At 39.9% G+C, this 20,532-nt stretch overlaps 1 protein-coding gene across 2 annotated transcripts in view; it reads left to right on the forward strand.

Moving 5' to 3' along the window:
• The window catches only part of il1rapl2 (interleukin 1 receptor accessory protein-like 2), a 214,271-nt gene that overhangs the window by 127,695 nt on the left and 66,044 nt on the right, over positions 1 to 20,532 (forward strand). For both annotated transcript variants that reach the window (XM_061291097.1, XM_061291089.1), the window contains exons 3-6: positions 3,001 to 3,170; positions 4,015 to 4,118; positions 17,383 to 17,569; positions 17,651 to 17,804. In XM_061291097.1, the coding sequence (XP_061147081.1) occupies positions 3,001 to 3,170; positions 4,015 to 4,118; positions 17,383 to 17,569; positions 17,651 to 17,804 (615 nt within the window). The remainder of the gene's footprint in view (positions 1 to 3,000; positions 3,171 to 4,014; positions 4,119 to 17,382; positions 17,570 to 17,650; positions 17,805 to 20,532) is intronic.

Raw genomic sequence — 20,532 nt, forward strand, 5'->3', positions numbered from 1 at the left:
AAGAAATTTGACTCCGGTTGATCTCAACCTCTGTACAACATTTAAGTGACTAACAACATTCAGGTGACTAACAACATTTTAGTGGCAAGAACAGGATATTATTTCCCAATGATGTCTCTGAGATTCAATGAGTGGTGTGAGTTCAACAGAGCGACAGCCTGGGGAAAGAAGCTGTGTCTGTGTCTGCTGGTTTTGGCGTACAGCGCTCTGTAACGCCGTCCGGAGGGGAGTAGTTTGAACAGACTGTGACCTGGGTGAGAAGGGTTAGACAGTGATGGAGGTGCAGAGGATAGACTGGATGATGGCAGTGTAGAAGGTCTTCAGCAGCTCCTGTGGCAAGTTGAACTTCCTCCGCTGTTTCGGAAAGTACAGCCTCTGCTGGGCCTTCTTCCGGACAGAGTCTATGTGGCCGGTCCATTTCAGGTCCCAAGAGATTGTGGATCCCAGAAACTTGAAGGTGTCTGTGGAGGGAATAGCATTACTGAGGATAGTGAGGGGTGGAAGTGGTGAAGGGTCTCTCCTGAAGTCTCCTATCATCTCCACGATCTTGAGCGGGTTCAGCTCCAGGTGGTTTTGGCTGCCCCAGTGGACCAGCCGCTCCACCTCCTGTCTGTTGCTTGAGGAGCAATCGTTGGTGTAGAGAGAGAAGAGCAGTGGGGAGAGGACGCACCCCTGTGCTGGTGGTCTGGGTGTTGGATGTGATGATCCCCAGCCTCACATGCTGTCTCCTGTTGGTCAGGAAGCTGGTGACCGCTGACAGGTGGAAGCAGGCACCGCGAGGTGGATGAGCTTCTGGTGGAGGATGTCGGGAGCGATGGTGTTGAACGCCGAGCTGAAGTCCACAAACAGGATCCTGGCGTACGTTTCTAGGGGTGTCTAGGTGGTGCAGGATGTTGACCGCATCGTTCACCAACCTGTTTGCCCAGGGGGTCGTGATGTCCTTCAGGTGGCTCAACACTAGCCTCTCAAAGGATTTCATGACCACAGATGTCAGGGTGACAGGTCTGGGGCACTACTCCTACCATCGCTACGGCCTGGACTTCTGTTGTCTCCGCTAGGGGGTTGGTTTCTTAAAGCCCGTGAGGCTCTGCAGGCCTTTCCACACTGTTGAAGAATCAGGATTGGCAGAGAGGTGTCTCTCCAGGCTCTCCCCATAGCACCTCTTGGCTTTCCTGATCTCTCGGTTCAGTGTGTTCTTGGCCTGCCTGAAAAGGTCCCGGTCCTTACTCCTGTAGGCCTCCTCCTTGGCTTTGCGCAGCATCCTGAAGTTTGGTGTAAACCACGGTTTGTTGTGGTTGTACGTGCAGAAGGTCTTAGTCTGCACACACAAGTCTTCACAAAAGCTGATGTATGATGTCACAGTATCGGTGAGTTCATGCAGGTCTGAAGTTGCAGCTTCAAAAACACCCCAATCGGTGCTGTCATTTCTGTCCATTGTCCACTGTCCATTTCCTCACAGTGAAGTTTTTAATTTCTGCCTGTAGGTTGGGATCGTATGCAGCAGCGTTCAGTGAAAAGTTAAGTTAAAGTTAAAGTCCCAATGATCATCACACACATACATCTGGGTGTGGTGAAATTTGTCCTTTGCATTTAACCCATCCCCGTGTGATTTTGATCCATCCCCTGGGTGAGAGGGGAGCATTGAGCAGCAGTGGTGCCGCGCTCGGGAATCATTTGGTGATCTAACCCCCCAATTCCACCCCTTAATGCTGAGTGCCAAGCGGGGAGGCAATGTGTCCCATTTTTTATAGTCTTTGGTATGACCCGGCCGGGGTTTGAACCCACAACCTTCCAGTCTCAGGGCGGACACTACCACTAGGCCACTGAGCTGGTTAAAAGGGATTCAAAGATTGAATGACTCCTATTAAACTGCGTGTATGAGTGTGTGCAAGACTATTCTAAATCTCCCCTGACTTAATGCTTATTGCTAAATCTATAAATGTAGCCAATTAAGTGTGGGGTCTTAAATATCTTCCACAGTCTTAAACAAATGAAGTCTTTAAATCATTGGCAATGACTTAACTGCATATACATTTCACTGAACGAAGTACGAGCCAAATATACATGCGGAATTACGTTGACATTGAACAGCATCGTTACTGCAATGGGTAATGCTTTATGTTGGTAAATATTGAAAAGAAAAATAACTCAGCGTTTTCACAAGAATTGTTAATGGCTTCTAATATTGAGCAGTGTAACCAATTTGAAGAAAGCAGCTCATTCTGCTTTTCCAAGAAGTGTCAATGGAAGCATGCAAATGTCACTGCAGCATCAATCAAATGAATCATTCTGTCTCTCTCGTTGTCACGATGGGGCTTTAAAGGCTATAAATTGTGTTTTAAATTGTGTTTTCTGTTTTTCTCTTTCGCAATGTCTTATTGGTGGTGTTTTTTTTTTCAATGTCCCAGTTTTACTTAAACTGACTTGCATAACATAATCCAACGGGCCGACATTTGGTTGCTCATCAATCACGAGACATTTGTAAGGAAATACAGACAGCTGCTTTGCATTGTGCCCCTTGTGTACGCAATTTGGCTGTGGCCAGTCAACAAAGAGGATGGGGACAATAAGGATATGAAGCAGATGAGGTATTTTGGGGTGGGTGACTGTTCAGAAGCTTTATCTCTTCTGGGCAGGACAGATTTAATTCAAGGCCTCGCAGCAAGTACCTGTGCCCCACGTTTTAAACAGAAAGCATCTGACTTAGCCCAAGACTAAGAAAAACATGTGATCACATTAGCCTGAGAAGTGAAGAAAGAAAAGAAAATATTGAAGAGAATTCCATGCACTACATCTACGTAGTTTTTGCTACTGCACCTTGTTTTTGATTCGTGGCGTCTGACCAAGTCTGATCCTCACATTGTTGCTGCAAATTTTACAAGAGCAGATTGAAGAACATTTTGACACCAAAAATCTTTTTTATTCAATCGCTCCTCTCACATGACCAGTGTGTCTGTCACTGGATGAACAATGTGGTATTCTCTTTCTCTCTTTCCTCAGTTGATGGGTGCATCGACTGGTCGGTGGATCTTAAGGAGTACCATGTTCTGGCCGGCGAGCCAGTAAGGGTGAAATGTGCCTTGTTCTACAGTTATATCCGGACCAACTACACCATGGCCACCAACGCCAAACTGCGTCTCATCTGGTACAAGAACAAAGGGGATGCTGAGGTAGATTTACTGTTTGACTTTTTTTTTCTGGAGTGAATGGATATTACAGGTAATAAAAGTATAAGGGATCCAATCTCTACTGAAGCTTATTAATTTTTTTTCTGTGATTTATAAGAACAAATCGGTAAGGCAACTTGTTGATTAGATAATTGGCTCAAATGTTCATTCCTAACCTACAGAAGCCAAAACATTGGATATTGATCTAACCATACATTCGAGTCATGTTGTTTAGCATACTATACACTACCGTTCAAAAGTTTGGGGTCACAAAATTGTTTGGGTGACCCCAAACTTTTGAACGGTAGTGAAATTTTATTATAATAAGATATTATGAATTAAATTTTATAAATTATATCTTATATTTGTATGAGATTATATATAATCTATGAATATAAGTATACATATATATTATAAGATTTTTTTACACAGAAGATTATATATATAATCTATAAATAATTATCTAGATAAATATATACACTACCGTTCAAAAGTTTGGGGTCACCCAAACAATTTTGTGACTCCAAACCTTTGAACGGTAGTGTATATTACTTTTCCAACTATCATTTTATTATGTTAAAGTTTCAACGGCCGTTGTATCTGTAGATCAATGTTGATATGTTGGTTTGGTAAACGGATAAAACCATAAGAGAAAACAATGATGTAAAACAAGACAAATTACACCAGTTTTTTTTTTTTCATTGTACTTAGCTGTAATTACTTTTTAGAAAGACATTTATTACCAAGGGTGCACAAAAATGCACAAAAAATTTAAGGCTCCTTGAATCGATAAATACAACCGTTTTCCCATTACCTTCCTACAATGCATTTACTCTGCACCCTTCAGGAACCCATCATCTTCTCAGGCCATAGGCTGAGTAAAGAAGACGATTCCATCTGGTTCAGGTCTGCTGAAATGGAAGATAATGGTTTCTACACTTGTGTACTAAGGTAACATACATCAACATGGGCTCAGAAACACTTATCAGTTCTCTTGGGTGAAACATCACAGATGGAAATTGACATTGGTGTCATCACTTTGTGATATTCTTGCCAAATATGCGTGTCTGTCTTCAAGTAAAGTTATCAATACCTCTTTGATAAATATGGTTGGCAATTGAGGTGTCTGCAAGTTTTTAAGTTACAATAATAGATATTTTTTGCTAATCACCAAGTATAAAAAAATAATAATACTGCTCCTCATAAGAGTAACATCCAATAAGTTATGGAATGCAGATGTTCGTTTGTGCAACTGATTTCATATCTTCCTCCTTATAACAGTGGTTGAAAAGCAATCATTTCAACTATTAACATTGACAAACAACACTAAGTTATCTCTGTTCAATTTGAACTTGTCATAGAATGAACATCAGGTGAATTGGCGTAGTCGTAGCACTTTGCATTTTTCAGCCTCTTTGCCATCCCCCCCTCCAACTCCGCTTTTCTTTCTTCCACACAGAAGCTTCTTTTCTTTATCTCACCAGCTGCCTCCATCTTCCTATCATCCGCAGATCTCTCCCTTTTTTCCCATCCAGTGCATCTTCCTTCCTGCATTTCTCTAGCTCTGCCTGTTTGCACCAAATTCCCCTTCACACCATCGCTCCCTTCCTCACTCTCCGCCTACCTCCCGTTCCTGCCAGAGTCTGACACCTATCCTCCTTAATAAGCCCCCCCCCCCCCCAAACCCCCTTTCTCGTTCCCTGCACTCTCAGCATGACAACCTAATTAGGGCCTGGTGACTGTCATTGTCTGAGGGTCTGTTATTAACACTGTCTTACTCCCCCCTCCTCTCTCTCTTTCTCTCTCTTTTCTCATTCACTCACTCACTCACTCACTCACTCACTCACTCACTCACTCACTCACTCACTCACTCACTCACTTCTTCAATAAATTACTTACCTTCAATGTTCTTGTTGCTCATGTACAGTATGTGAAATGTGTTTTTCTGGCTGGGCAGCGGCACCCAACGACTTAAGTCCGTCATTTACATACCTTCATGCCAGATAAGTTCTCTGAGTGGCACAACCGTAAAATGCGGGCATTCCTTCTCAAATCAAGCCTTGTGAACATTCTACCCTCGACCTCAGTATTTTTCCTCCTATGTGTGCCAGAGATCATGGAAATTCAAGCACCCCACGATGGTACCAAACCAGTGTACCAAACAATCACGGAGAATGCAACACCCTTAGATTGCAAGCTGGAGACATTCACGGCAAGAATGCTGCGAAATTCACGAGCAGCTGTGTGCTTCTCTGTGGTCCCGTAGTTGGCAGGATTTAAGGGATGATAACAGTATAGCAGCTGCGATTACTATGTTGTCCATTGTTGCTTAGGAAATGAAAAAAGTTTTTTTTTCCCCCTTATTCAAATGAGTAATAGCCCACCCTCTTTCTGATATTTCGCGGGAGTGACACTCGCACAAGCAAGTGAACAGCCGCAATCAGATCCACATGGGTGGTCTGTTCTTTTTGCTAATCCGATAAGAAGTCATGTAGATGTTTTCAATTGGAATAGCCTGGATGTGTCTTGTCAATGCATGTGCTGTAATGACATAAGTTTACAGTGACATTCATGCACTTGAACCCATGGCAACTTCAACCGAGCTGTTGCTTTGATAACATGTAAACAAATTGCAACCACTGTGCTGAACAGACAACCGAGCCTTCATCTCGAGAAATCATATGACAAAAAGTAGGCATCTCATTGTTCTGATTAAACGTACAGTATTTACCAGATATGAATAGTTTGTCACATTTGAACAGTTGACCAGAGATCTTCAATTGGAATGACAAAACTTGGCTAACATTGTCATGCGGTGGATGTGTTAGACGTCTGGCTAGGATAATTTTCATAGAGGAAAATTGTAACAAGTGTCCAAGGACATAAGCACAAACGGGAGAATAAGGCTTTATATGTTCATGTCCAATTGATTAGCTGGTGTCAAATTCTGTCTTTTATCAACTTTCTTCAGATCAAGCAAATCAAAATGTCATGGATTTGAAAACAGCCTAATAAATGTTCATACCATGCAGTCAGTTTGCAAATGTGTGCCTCAGTAGGAAGGTAATCTCTGAATTGCAGTGTGTGTTGGTCTGGGTGTGCCTGTGTGTGTCAGGGCAGATATCCAGACAAAAAGGAACAATCTGAAGACTCTATTACAAAGCCAAAGGTGCTCAGGCGAACAAGCAGTTAGTTGGAATCCTTCTCAGGGGAGTGGAAAATGTTTTTTGAGACCTGAGCTTCAGCGAAAAAGGTTCATACAAGACAGAGGGTGAAACGCAATGAATTTTTGGAGAGAAGTGAGAAATGTGGGAGATAAAAAGACAAACTCATAATGTAAGAGAGTAATATGAAAAAAAAATTCAAATGTCAAGATGTATAGGGAAGATTGGATTTTGCGGAGAGTCAGTGAGGAAGGGAGAGAGAGAGAGAGTGAGTGAAAAAAAATGAAACACTAATTTCGTTCAAACGTCTGAGCTCCTCAGTCAGGGTACATACTGTCTTAGATGAGGTAACACAGTGGAAATTGAGCCTAACATTAACATAGGAAAATAATACCAAAGTAAATACGGGAGAGAATGAGTATTTTTTTTCCAAAGAGCAGCCAAAAGAGAATAGCCTAAGTTTTATGAGTCCAATTACCTCAGACAGGGTCCAGAGACCATTTTTGAGGGCCTATCTGAAAAATAAATACCTTCTCTTAGTATTCTGGTAAACAAAATAATCAGTCATGTATTGAGCGCTTGATAATGTGGAACAATTTACATGAGAGACTTCATTTGTTCATTATCCATTCTCAAAAAGTAACAAAAGACAACAACATGGTTTTTTTTTCCTGTGTTGAAAAGTACCAGCCTAGCAAACTAGAAAACGTTGGATAGCGGACTTTGGTTTAGGCGACTTGGCTGTGTTTTGGGGTAAGCCGAGGTTGCTGAGCCGATTTTTAACTGAGCTGGATAATCATTTTCAACTGTTACTTTGCTGCTGTAAACAAATTTGATTTTTGGCAAAAGTGAATGAAAACTGAAATTTTACCACTGAATTTTTAGAACTTCCAAAGATTGACATTCAGTACAAAATGAACCCCCATGATGATTAAAATCCCTCAAAATTAAAGCCCATATTCCACAGCAATATAATCTATTGACATGGATAAAATAAAAAAAATGATAAAGCCCATATTTCACACCAGTATAATGTGTTGACATGGAAAAAAGAAACAGAATTAAGCCATTTGGTTTCCAGTAATACGAAATGATGTGTTCGTTACTACCTTTGCTAAAATCAAAGCTTTAGTAGAGAGATTTCCAAGAAACGTTGTTGGGGTTTATGGCATGGGCCCTGGAGGAAAACACATTTTGTCACTGCTTCAGGTAGGAACATACTATTTTTATACTTTGTTTTATACATTTTATACCAAATATAGTAATTATTTTCAGTAACTGTTTGTAGAATAAAGAAATAACAATTAAATGAGAGTCTCAAAAAATGTAATGATTTTCACATGGATAGGCTTCAAGTGCCATAATGCTCATATCGCGGAATAATGAACATAACACTGATTGTATTCAATAATGATTGATATTGATACGCCCAGGAGTCCTAATGATTAGCACACCTACCTCAGGTGTTCTGGGTTTAAATATCACCTTTGGCCTTGTATGACGTTTGTAAGGTGCTTGGACCAGTTTTTTTTCAGGTGCTAAGGCTTCCTCCATAATACCAAAACATGCATGTTCAACTAATTAACGGCTCTAAATTATCTATAGGGGTGACTGTGTTGTGTTTGTTTTTCTAAAGAAAATAAAAATAAACTATTATATTATAGCATTAAAGCATATCACAACTGATGTGCTAAATGTCAATAGGATATATCAGGATAGATCCCCTCCACTTTTCCGTTTTACATTTCACACACATTCATTCAACACAGTTTGCCTCTGCAACTGACTTGATGGTAGAAAGTCCCTTAAGGATATCCTGCTGCATTTTATATAATGTAATAAAAGGCATGATTTGTCCTGGTTACATAGACGCTGGGAGCACAAGAACCGGAATCCTGCTGCTTCAAGTCAACAAAAGCAAAATAACTGAAAATGAGTGCTATGTTTTAAAAATAAATTCTATTCTATTGTAATGATCTGGTCTCTCACATAAGCAGAAGGCAGAAACAATGAAATCTCATCATAGTGTCACAGAAGTATTGTCTGTATTCAAACTATAATACCCATTTGACAGTGGAAACAAAGTTTTACTCTAATCCACATTTTAACATTTTATGTGAATTTCTTTCCATTTGAGGATGATTGTTATGCCTGCATTTATGGAGTAGTGCCATCTGTCCATTCAGTTACAAATTGCCACCCAGCGGTTTTGGTTGCCAACATGAACCAAAAAACCCTTAGAGTTTTTCATGGATTGAGTCTGAGTGAAATTATGTTCTACGGATCATACATGAAAACAAATTGGAGTTGCTCTCCCAATGTCTGTCCATATCTAGAAGAACATTTGGCAGGTTCGATATCCGTGATTATGGGCCTGGCCCATAATCTTTAGTTACTAAAGGTGTTTGATGGAGTTGAGATCAGGGTTTCCACAATATTGGAAAGGAAGTGTAAAATTGTTTAAATGTCTGAAGTTAAATGATGTTTCTCTTCTAAAATGTCAGTGGTCATTCTCACTTCTAATTGCATGAACCTGTTTTGCCATTTAGCTTTTAACAATGAATTCAGATGAACAGCTGATTTATGTTTGCCATCTGTTTCTTGGGGACGTTTGCTCCTTTGTAGCCTTCTTCTATCTCAGCCGCTCCCCTGTGGTATTTCTAGTAAGCAGAACCACCTGTCTTCCGGTACGGGATAATTACACTTTGCACAAAAGAAACTCACACATAGTCACAAGAGTGTTTTGTGATGCCAGATAAATATTTAACCTTTCTCTTCATCAGATTTTTTAACAATAAAGCCAGCAAGCAGGCACAAGTCCACACAATGATAGTGGAAGAGGCAATAGAGGAGAGAAGTGGGGAGCGGTCATTTGAAGTGTCTTTGGCAGTCCTCTATGACTTGGCAGCCACTGAGTCAGAACCCTTCTCATGCCAGTTTGGGCCACGTGCCAATTCATGCCCGCTTGAGAGCTTGAGCCATGCTTTTGAGAAAAGGGAGAAAAAAAGGATTTTATTGCATTCAACTTCATTGCTTTTTAAGGTGTTGTGAAATACTGTACCATCTAAGGTAGGGTGATATGGAGGAAGGCTTGAAGACAAAAAAGTGCAGAGATGAAGACCACCTGCAGTGAGGTCTACAGTTACAGAGACTGCGGTGTTTATAATGAGGCAATTCATTTGGTTTCCACAATATTCAAAAGTAGTCCTACATACTTGTGAGAAAGTATTCTCCATCATTAAAAGGAGAGTGGAAATTATTTCCTTTTGTTTTATTATCTTTTCAATTAAAGTCGTCAAAGTCCACTTAACATGTGAAAACAAGTTGTTTGTGGCTTGAGCATAACTATGCAAATGGAATGTCCAAAGCCAGTCTTTTTAACTTTAACTTTAAAGGAAACTTAACAATCAGTTCAAATCCATAGATGAAGTATTTGTAGTCAACATCCTAACTTTTTAAACCTCTGAGGTTATTTTCTATGACTAGCTATGGCCAATATTTTTAATGCTGATATTTAAGCCTCCTCACCGCAATACCTGTATGAATAATAAAAATCTACGGTGGAAAGGCGTCTCTGAGTCCCTGCAGGGATTAAATATGCTGCATGCCAATTCTCAGGCCCAAATTTCAAAGCCTTGCTTTCCACCTCATTACATGAAGGACGTAACACTTTTTGCACTACCAGCAATTGTTGGCCTTGGCTGTAAATGATGAAGTGGAGAATCGAATGATATGGACATAAACCATGTCAATGTTGCAGCAGTGCTGCTGCATTTTCTTTTTTTTCCTTAAATGTTTACTTAGCGGTCTACTGTGCGTTGTCACACTTTACTAGGTCTATTGCGGATCTTAAATTTAATGAGCGCTTGTTGAAATGCATTTATCAAACATGAAGGACAGTAGGTGTTGCTGTTCAAGTGTGTATATATATATACATATATACGTGTATATATATATATATATATATACGTATATATACATATATATAAAATGATATATTATTGGTAAATATTGGTAAAAACTTAACTTCAACGGCACATCATCGGAACCATTCACCACAAAGAATGGGGTGAAACAGGGGTGTACTCTGGCTCCAACATTATTTGGAATATTCTTTTCACAAATGCTCAAGTTGGCATTCAGTCATTCTGAAGAAGGCGTCTATCTTTATACTAGGAGCGACGGAAAGTTGTTCAACCTATCTCGCCTAAAGAGTAAATCCAAGGTCCGCACCTTTTTAGTACGGGAACTGTTGTTTGCAGATGATGCAGCCTTAGTCGCACACACAGAGAGTGATCTTCAACAATTGATGGACAGTTTTACTAATGCTTGGAAAGCATTTGGATTGTCGATGAACATCACCAAGACCAAAGTCATGGGTCAGAACATACAGGTACCACCGTCAATCAGTGTCGAAAACAGTCAGCTTGAGGTTGTGGATGAATATGTCTACCTGGGCTCAACAGTCGCCAGCGATTGCTGAAATCTCAAAGCGCATAGGCAAAGCCTCAGGCATTATGGCTCAGCTTCACAAGCGAGTATGGGGTAACCAAAAGCTCAAAGTGTACCTGGCTTGCGTCCTCGGAACATTGCTGTACGGTAGTGAGTCATGGACCACCTATGCTCGCCAAGAGGACCGACTGGAAAGGTTTCACATCCGGTGTCTACGTCGGATTCTGGACATCACTTGGCAAGAGCGCGTCACGAACACTTCGGTGCTGGAAAAGGCTGGTTCCCTCAGTATGCATCTCCTGCTTTGTCAACGACGAATGAGATGCGCCGCATGAACGATGGAAGGATCCCAAAAGATTTACTCTACGTTGAGCTCACTTCAGGACATCACCTGAGGGGTCGTCCAATGCTGCGCTTTAAGGATGCGTGTAAAAGAGACATGGTCCTTACAGGTATCGACACGAAAAATTGGGAACTTCAAGCGATGGATCGTAAGTCCTGGCGCCAAGTCATTCATGAAGGAGTCAGGAAAGGCGAGGAAAAAATAATCCAGCATTTGGAAAGCAAGCGTGAACGCAGGAAACAGAGACAGGAAGCTCAGGCCCAAGAGCGACCAACTCAATTCGTATGTCCGGCTTGTGGGAGAGACTGTCATGCTAGAATCGGACTGCTGAGCCACTCAAGACGCTGTACTTTACTCCAGTGATTCCATGCCCTGTGGCGCTACCATTGTCTCTTGAGACAGACGGATGCCAACAACACAATTGGTAAAAATGGATGACTGCCATAAACCGTCTGCATAGATTGGAGAGGGGCGATCACCACCGTACCGTAACAACACATTTTAAGAATAACCGACTCTATTGACATCCACTGGGAGTAAAACAACACCCATCATTTCATCTCAATAAATTGTCTGTTTATTGATTGTCTTGCTAGAATGAAAACAGTAGAGGACAATCACTGACTCATATAATTGAAAATGCAATTCATAAAATCGTCCAATATAATATACTGTAGTTGAAGCATATGTGCTTTTCTGTGTAGATGCCTCAGTGTGCGCAAGTGTCATCCTCCCCCTTGCTGCCTGTTAGTTAGATTGATAGTCAAATTAATCTGCAGCTCCATCCAGGTATAAACACGCTGCCTGCTGGCCAGGATACATCCCCCTCTATTAGCACCATAACTCAATGCACCCTGCAGCAGTCTGGCCTGATCAGTGAAAGGTAATTGCAAGGAGGACACTTGATTTATTGACAAGTTGATACGGCGGATTACAAGATAATGTGGGGATTCATTCATTTTACATTTTAGGCCAATGATTGTCAACAGGTTGTCCGCAACCTTGTGTAACAAATTTTAATAGATTCCCCCCTCCCCAAGCAAAGTTACAGGGGGTACTAATTCTAACAGCAGCCCTAGTACTCTAAGTCAACCCGTGAGAATAAGTACCCCCTCCCAATTTTAGATTCATAGCATCAACCTTTTCTCCCCAATGGCGATTCCTGACTGCCTAATGACTTTTTCACGTGGCTCAGTTGTAGAGTGATAGTCTCTAAACTTGTAGGTGCTGGGTCCAATCCACAAGCGCAGTGATCATATCAAAGCGAGGCATCTTTTATTTTGCTCCCAGTATGGCCATCAATTTACTTTTTCTGTCTTGTTGGGTTTTCAGCAAGTGTAGCATATTTGAACAGGTTCCCCACTCCCCAAGCAAGATTATAAAACAACCGCCTCTTTTTCAAGACTTTTGAAGTTTGAAAAAAAGACTTTTTGAACACCAAATTGAATTTTTATACAGAAAACAATTACAGTACATCTGAAACAAATGATTATAACAATATATTCGAGAGAAAAAGCATGTTGTTTTGCCTCATTCAAATCATGCAAAAACTGTCTATCACATCTTAATATCTGAACATTTAATTATGTAAACTAAAGTGCAATCACATTTGTAAATGAATGGCTTCTCGTGTTTGAACTGTAAATAAACCTACAGTTTCTCCATTTTCTGTTATCTTTTCTCTTATTTTCTTCTCTTTTCTTTCTTACTGCTATTTTTTATTTTTCTTCTTCGTGCTACTGCTATTTTTCTTTTTCTTCTTTGTGACAGACCCCAAATGTAAGACGACCTCCACTTTTTCAGTCTCATTTCAAAGCAAAAAACACCGTCTTATATTCAGGCCAATACGGTATATTAAGTTTATTTAGGAACACATTCACATAAAATTATGTACAAAACTTTTGATGTTTGTAGTTCGCCATCCCTTCACATGAGCCATCTATGTGGTGGGAATAAAAGCAACATTTTAAGGGAATTGTGAAAATGATACAAGCAGGAACATTTTGAACAACTCTCTGTCTAAGGGGCCACTAAATATACATGTATAGTGTGTGCATGGGTGCGTGCGTCCGTGTGTGTGTGTCTTTAAGGTGCTATTTCTCAGCCTAACATCATATGAAGTCATCTAATACATCTGACTAGGTGTGACTTCACGCCTAATCCAATCAATTTGATCCTCAGCAGGAGGTGCTAAATGTCGAATGTGCTTGGTAAATCAAAGATTATTCTATTCTTATTTTTCAGTAAGATTATTCTCACATGGATAAAGGGTCTGAGGTGATGTAACAATTGCTGTTAGGTAATTTATGATGTGGAAAGTCAAGGCAACTGAGCATTCGTCACTGAGTTCTATAGATCTGTGGCTTTAGGGAACAGGGGTGATATTGTACACATACTTTTCCACAAGAGCAGACGTCTTTCATGATGTAGACTCAAGTTGAAGACAAAGTGGAGAGGTACAGCCAGTACAATACAGCAGCACAGAGCCAAGTAGTCAGAACTGCACAAAAAAAATAATTTGCATTCATATAATTTGAACATGTTCATCATTTATTTATGATTAAAATTGGTGAAACTGACAAATGATCGTATATTCAAGGAGAAGATGGGACAAACAACTTCAGTTTACCACCACATTTTAATCACCCGAAGTTTTTTTTTTTTTTTTAAATTCCAGTTTAGTCACTTTACATGAGTGGGCTTCCACTGCTCTTCTCTGTAATTATTGTTCTTAATTATTAATGAGATTCATATTGTTGTGGAGAAGTGTAGCGTAAGTACTCTCAGTAGCAGTCTGGTAGGACCTATGTAATGTGTCGAAGAGATGAAGATGATGGCTGATTATAATGATGGAGGTTGCACTGTTCAGAAGAAGGTGTTGGCAAGACAAAGCATAGCAACATTAGGTTGACATTGGGCAGGGCATCAAATCTATTGAAGGATGAGCAATTGTTTTGTTCACATTCCCCTCCTCTGCTCTCCTTCTTGTGATATAGCCTTTGATGTCTTTATTTCACCCCACACGTCCCTCAAGCTGTTCTCTTTTAATTTCCGTTCCACCTTACGCTCATTGCCTCCTTTGCAAAAGAAAAAAAAAATCTCTCGCCCATCTCCCAAACCACCATTAACAAATTGTTCTCTGTTTTGTGACCCCAGTGAGCAAGCCCTGTATACAATTTAGAATGTTTTCTTATCAGGTGTCCTCAAGTTTATTTCCGCCACGGACTGCTTTATCCATACCCTTTGCGTCAGTTTTACAATTCACATTCAAGCTTGCGCAACATATGCTTCTGACGCAATGTTTAATGTTTAATCGCGTATTGCAAGACATCCAATGGCCATTGTCACTGTTTGGTGACAAACAAAAACAATTTGGGTTTAGATGAGCACAAGCAAAACCATGACACACGATCAGAACACAATAAATAAAAGAAGCTATTTTAATCAAAGCTTTTTTGTGCCTTGTAATTCAGTGCGGATCGTAAACATGCAAATACCATCAATGCTCCAGGATATGTTTACTTCCGTAATTTTCGGACTATAAGTCGGTCCGGAGTATAAGAAGTGAAAAAAAAACATACATGTATATAACTCGCTCCGGAGTATAAATCGCATTTTGGGGGGCAATTTATTCGACAAAATCCAACACCAAGAACAGACATGAACGAGCAACAACAGGCTAAACAATACGGTATGCTAACGTGACAAACACAAACGAGGAGTTAAGAAAAAAAAAAAAATTGTGAAAAAAAACATATATAAGTCGCTCCTGAGTATAAGTCGCCATCCCACACAAACTATGAAAAAAAACGCGACTTATAGTCTGAAAATTACGGTATATGTGAAGTGTGACTAATGTTCCGCCATACGTTTTTTATTCTTACATTTTAAGCCTGTTGCGAGGGAGGAGCTGATATTTTTAATTGCATGCATACTTATGCTGTGACATTAAATTATCCATCTTAAGCCATTTACACAATGTGATAAAATCAGAGCTAAGCAAGTCTGAAGACTGGGTCATAGCGTCCAAAGTCAATTTGCGTGATAGTTTGAGTACAATACATTGGGGGAAAAAAAAACGAGACAGCACATTTTGCCATTATCTGCATAGAGCTCAACAAGTTTCACAGATGATAGTGTTTTTGAAAACAGAGAGAAAAAATCAGAGGTGCATGCTGGTAAAGGTAAGTGAATCACTGGAGGAGAAAACAAGATGCTGCAGGGTATAGACGGATTGATGAAGAGGACACAAACTGAGGGATAGATGGATGAAAGGCTTTTCATTCTCCTTTTTAATGCTCAGTGGTCCTGTTTAGGTCGCTGACTAGAAAAATCCTTGTGTGTGTGTGCGCGAAGCGAAAATAACAGAGATCAATGAGGGCTTTTGTGACTGGAGGTGAACTCTGCACAACACTCACACGCATGCGTGCACACACTCACACGCACACTCTTTTCTCTGTCTCTCTCACTCACACAGAAACAAAACAATTACCTTGTGAGGTTTGGACAACCAACAATGTGTTGCATCGTACAGATCATAGCTTGACTTTGCACAATTTTCTAGGGAAACAGTAATACATTGAATCGTTTGATACATTGGTTGTGAGTTACTGCGCACTGTATTGAACACTATACTTTTTCCATCCATCCATCCATCCATCCATCCATCCATCCATCCATCCATCCATCCATCCATCCATCCATCCATCCATCCATCCATCCATCCATCCATCCATCCATCCATCCATCCATGCATTATCTGTACCGCTTGTCCCAATGGGGGTCGCGGGCGTGCTGAAGCATATGCCAGCCGACATCTAGCAGGAGGCTGGGGACACCCTGAACTGGTTGCCAACCAATCGCAGGGCACACAAATACGAACAACCATCCGTGAAATTAGCAGGGAACGTGCATGTTCCCTACACATTTTGTGATACTATAAGCAAGCCATTGAAACATGCAGTGTACACTATAGCAATGTTTCAGGATGTCAGCAGAAGTCAAAATAGTTTTACACCAAAAGTAGTAATCACTTAATACAAGGCTAGAAACAACAGCCCTGTAACTATATTACACACTGCCTGTACAAAATAACACATTATCAATGAACAGTCAGTGACTGTATGCTACTGCAGAGCTTGCTGGTACTGCGGATTCACAAAAAGTGATTTGTTTGTTTTTTTTAGTCCAGTTTTAGCTACCTAAGTGTTGCTGACTTGGTAAATTTGCCTTGAAAATAGTAAAGTATCTCATCCAATGTTGTCTATGCTTGGCTATTTGTTCATTTTAGAATTGATCTTCTTTTTAATCTAAAACGATGCGAATGTAATGTTAAAATTGATGTTGGAGGGAATGGTAAGCCATATTAGATTGATTATGCTACCACTTTGATATTATACAACTTTATTAAACACTGCCAGACATCTTACATTTTGAAATCTTCAAGACCCACAGGATATTGTGATCAATGATGATGATTATATAAATACCAAACCACTAATGAAAGAATAGAATCTCTCATTTCATTAAGAAAATAATGATTCTGCCTTTTCCCGTTCTTTTATAATTAGCAGTAGAATAAAGGGTTGCACACAATGATCTCATACTTTATTTAAATTTTGCATTTATGTGTTCTCCTGGTGGATCAGTAAAGATGTTTTTAAGTTTGAAATTTACAGTGGAGTAACATCAGATGCTCCTCTACCCATCCCCGTTGAAAAACGTGATAGACAAATGCAGTTGTAAATGGCAGTGAAATAAGCAAGATAAAAAGGCGAAAAAGGTGAAAAAAGCCCATCGAAGAGCTGCCAACCAATAGAAATCCACTTTCAATATGGTTAGTTTCTCTTGATTCCGAGGAGCTGCAGCTCTAGACAAAGAGCCAAGCAGATGATGAAATGTTTCCCTACTCATGAAAATCTGAGTCATCAACTAATTTTTTCCATTTGCGTCCATTATCTTGTTCTTCTGGTCATGACCCATAGCTTGTGACAAAAGATGGGTTTATGAATGTAGGTTGACTCAGATCCCGAAACCATGAAAGACCAATGTAGAATCTGTATCACTGCAGATGCTGCACCAATCCAATCTGACATATGCCAGCTGACTAAGACCAAATCCACGGTTTACCCCATCTCTTGCCAAAAAGTCAGATGGCACGCTGCCAAGGAAAAGTGATCAATTCCAGCACAATGTTTGAGTGTCAAGCCTGAGTTTCATCATCATCATTAGCTCTTGATGTCTGTTGTGTTTTTAGGAACTCTACATACTGCATGAAGGTGTCTATGTCTATGACTGTAGAGGAGAGCGATGAGGGGAAATGCTTCAGCAGCAATATCCGCTATCTGGCGAAAGCTGAGGTTACCCATAGCAAAATGATCACATGTCGTGATATCGATGATTATTTGGCTCCATACAAACAACCTCAAATGACCTGGTACAAGGTAAGTCAAATAAACACAGCTGAGATGAGAGTAACGCACCCTTCTTTTTCTGTTTAACCTATCGAATGTGTGCCCTGTCAGGAGTGTGAGCGGGTTGAATGGAGAAGTTCAATTATCGGCAATAATACACACATCTGGATCCCTGAGGTGGAGGAGGAAGATGGGGGGAATTACACTTGTGAGTTGCAGTATGGATCCAGACTGGTACGGAGGACAACACAGCTCAAAGTCACAGGTAGGACACAGACCATTCATGGACAGATGTAGGTTCAAAAGAAAGATGTATGCAAGGAGAGTTTCAAAACAATGCTGGTAAGTGTGAAAAGCATAGGTCTCTTTTTCTATTCTATTCAATTCTATTGTATTCTATTCAAACGGAATAATCAGGGTGAGAAATATAAAAATGTTGCATATATTACACATTAGTTAATGTGGAATTAATGAATTGCTCGATTGAGAGCCTAATTTACAGTTGGTCACTTAATTATTTTGCCTAGTTTGACTAAAATATTTTTTATACAATTATTTCAGGGGCAGGCGGCTAGGTGGGCACTGGGTAGCACGTCCGCCTCACAGTTGGGAGGGTGCGCTTAGTGTCCTGATACAATATAGACAAGCCATGTAGCCTTTGGCTACCGTTGTCATGTCATGTCAAATCCATGGAAATCGGTCCTTTGGTGCTGATAATGGGTCATGACCTCACACTACACGTACAAATGTCATCCTGCAATCTCAAACTGCAGCATCCAATATTGGAGAGATGCAGATACTCAGTAACATATTAGCATTATGAAATTCGGTAAGTCATGCAAAGCTCTTTTTTGAAATCGCACTGGCTCAAATTATGTAGTAGTTGTATTTTGTGCCTTCATCACATTCCCGAATGAAACATATGTAGTGCAATCTTCATTGCCTGTGGACATAAGACCGAGTTGGCAGTAACATCCGACTTCCATCTGCAGTTTAGTCAAAGTGATGGGATAAGGATTGCAGTGCCTGCGATTGAGTGTTTGTTTTGTTTGGGCATGTGCAATTTGAGTTTTTTCAACAAAATTCTTTGACTTAAAACGGAACCCTCTGCTTTTTCTCTACAAAATGTGACAGACGTACATTTTAGTGGAACTTCATCTTTCTGCTATAACTGTCAATAATGACGTCCTATGTGTCAAGTGTTTCCCACTACTTGTGCAGTGCTTGTCAGGTTGTGGATGACTAAGCATAATTATTAAGTAATTTTTCATATTGTCACCTTGTTTTTGTCTTAGTAGGAGGAGTTTTCATTCATTCAATTCATTTTTTGTTTGTATGTTTTCCATTTTCGTTTGCTTTTGGGGTTCATTTTAATCATATATTTTGATATTGCTGTACATCAATAGCTACAGAAAAGCTAGGTCAAACTGTTGTTTGAGAGTTGTAATTTATTCTGTTACACAATACAATACTTTGAAATATTTGTTTTAATCTTGCACTTGACAAATGCTCGATAAATAAAATAAAAAAATCAATGTAGCAATAATCACAATCTCACGATTCAAAGTTCTGCCTGGGTGGGGTCTCAGACCTATCCTCCCCTCCTGCATGAGCACATTCCAAACATCCCACCCAGCTGCAGACAGCAGAAACCTTTAAATGTATTGCTCAACAATTGAGAAATTGAGAACCCACGTGTGTATGCAATTTAGGGAAGAACTTTGAGAGATTGATTGATTTGTGTTTCATGTTGTGATCCATATCTGATTATGTTCTGAATGTGATTTCCCTTGATTCATCTATTGCAATTTATAGAAATTAATCTAGATAATATTCCAGATAGAACTCATATCACCCGGACATTAAATCTAACTCATGTTCCAATAGATCAATCTTAAATTGTCCTGGGTCAAGTGCGTGTGTGTTCGCAGATTGGGGACATTTGCGTAAATCTTCCAAATTAATTTACCATGATACCAAAACATTCTCTCATTCCTTCTGTCCTGTATTCTAGTGCCAAGGATTTCACCTGAGTCCTCTCTGATTATGTTATACTTGAATGAATCGGCCTCTAAGACATCTGCTTGTGTGGAGCAACACTAAACATGTTTTATCTTTACTTGGTTGTGCATCTTTTGGCAGCAGCGTTTATTCACTGTGCTTTCATATTAAATAGAATATTGGAGAAAAGACTGTCTGTAAATCAGCAGGCGGCTATGATGTTTATTCCCTCGAACACTTCAGCTTGAATGGTGTACTGAAAATAGTCCCAAGGTTTGGCATCAAGAATATGTTCAGTAAGTCTTACCCCTGATTTCCTTTATCCACGTTCAGTGTTTAATTAGCAGCTGTGCCTCAAGGAAGTGGGCTAATCTTTTGTGTTTGCAGTAGTGTTTGTTGATTTGCCAGAATGCCAAACTCCAGAAAATACACAACATGGAATTTCAAAGGGTTCTACACTGTAGAAGCTTGCTCAATACTGTTGTAGTACAAGGGAGAATAACTGGGGCCCCTGAAATAAGTCCGTCACTTTTGTCTTGTTTGCTTTTTTTTTTTTTTGCTTGCTTTTTTTGTTTGGAATTAATTTTTCTTGTATGCTTGTTTTTGTTTGCAATTCTTTTTTTGAATTTCCTTGCTTTATTCTTTCTATTTTTTTCTTGTTTGCTTATTCGTTTGTGATTCGTGTGTTCTTTTTTTAATTTTTATTTAAATGTTGCAACATATTTTTTTTATGATTGTTTTTTGTGATTTGCACTCCAGGGCTGTAAAAAATGTCTTTCCCCAAAATATCTATAAACCAGGGTGTCTTTTTGGCTACTGAGTAGTGTGAAGGGCTACAAAATCGATGCATACTTCTGAAACAACTTTGCTCAAATTATCTTAAGCTTCAGTGGGGATAAAATCAGAGGGGCATTCTACGAAGCAAGATTAATGGCTTAGCAAATTGTGTTGCAAATGAAGCCAGGATCTTCAGCATTACAAAGATGGCTCGC

This window comes from Syngnathus typhle, linkage group LG1 (genome assembly GCF_033458585.1).
Source record: "Syngnathus typhle isolate RoL2023-S1 ecotype Sweden linkage group LG1, RoL_Styp_1.0, whole genome shotgun sequence".
NCBI lineage: Eukaryota > Metazoa > Chordata > Actinopteri > Syngnathiformes > Syngnathidae > Syngnathus > Syngnathus typhle.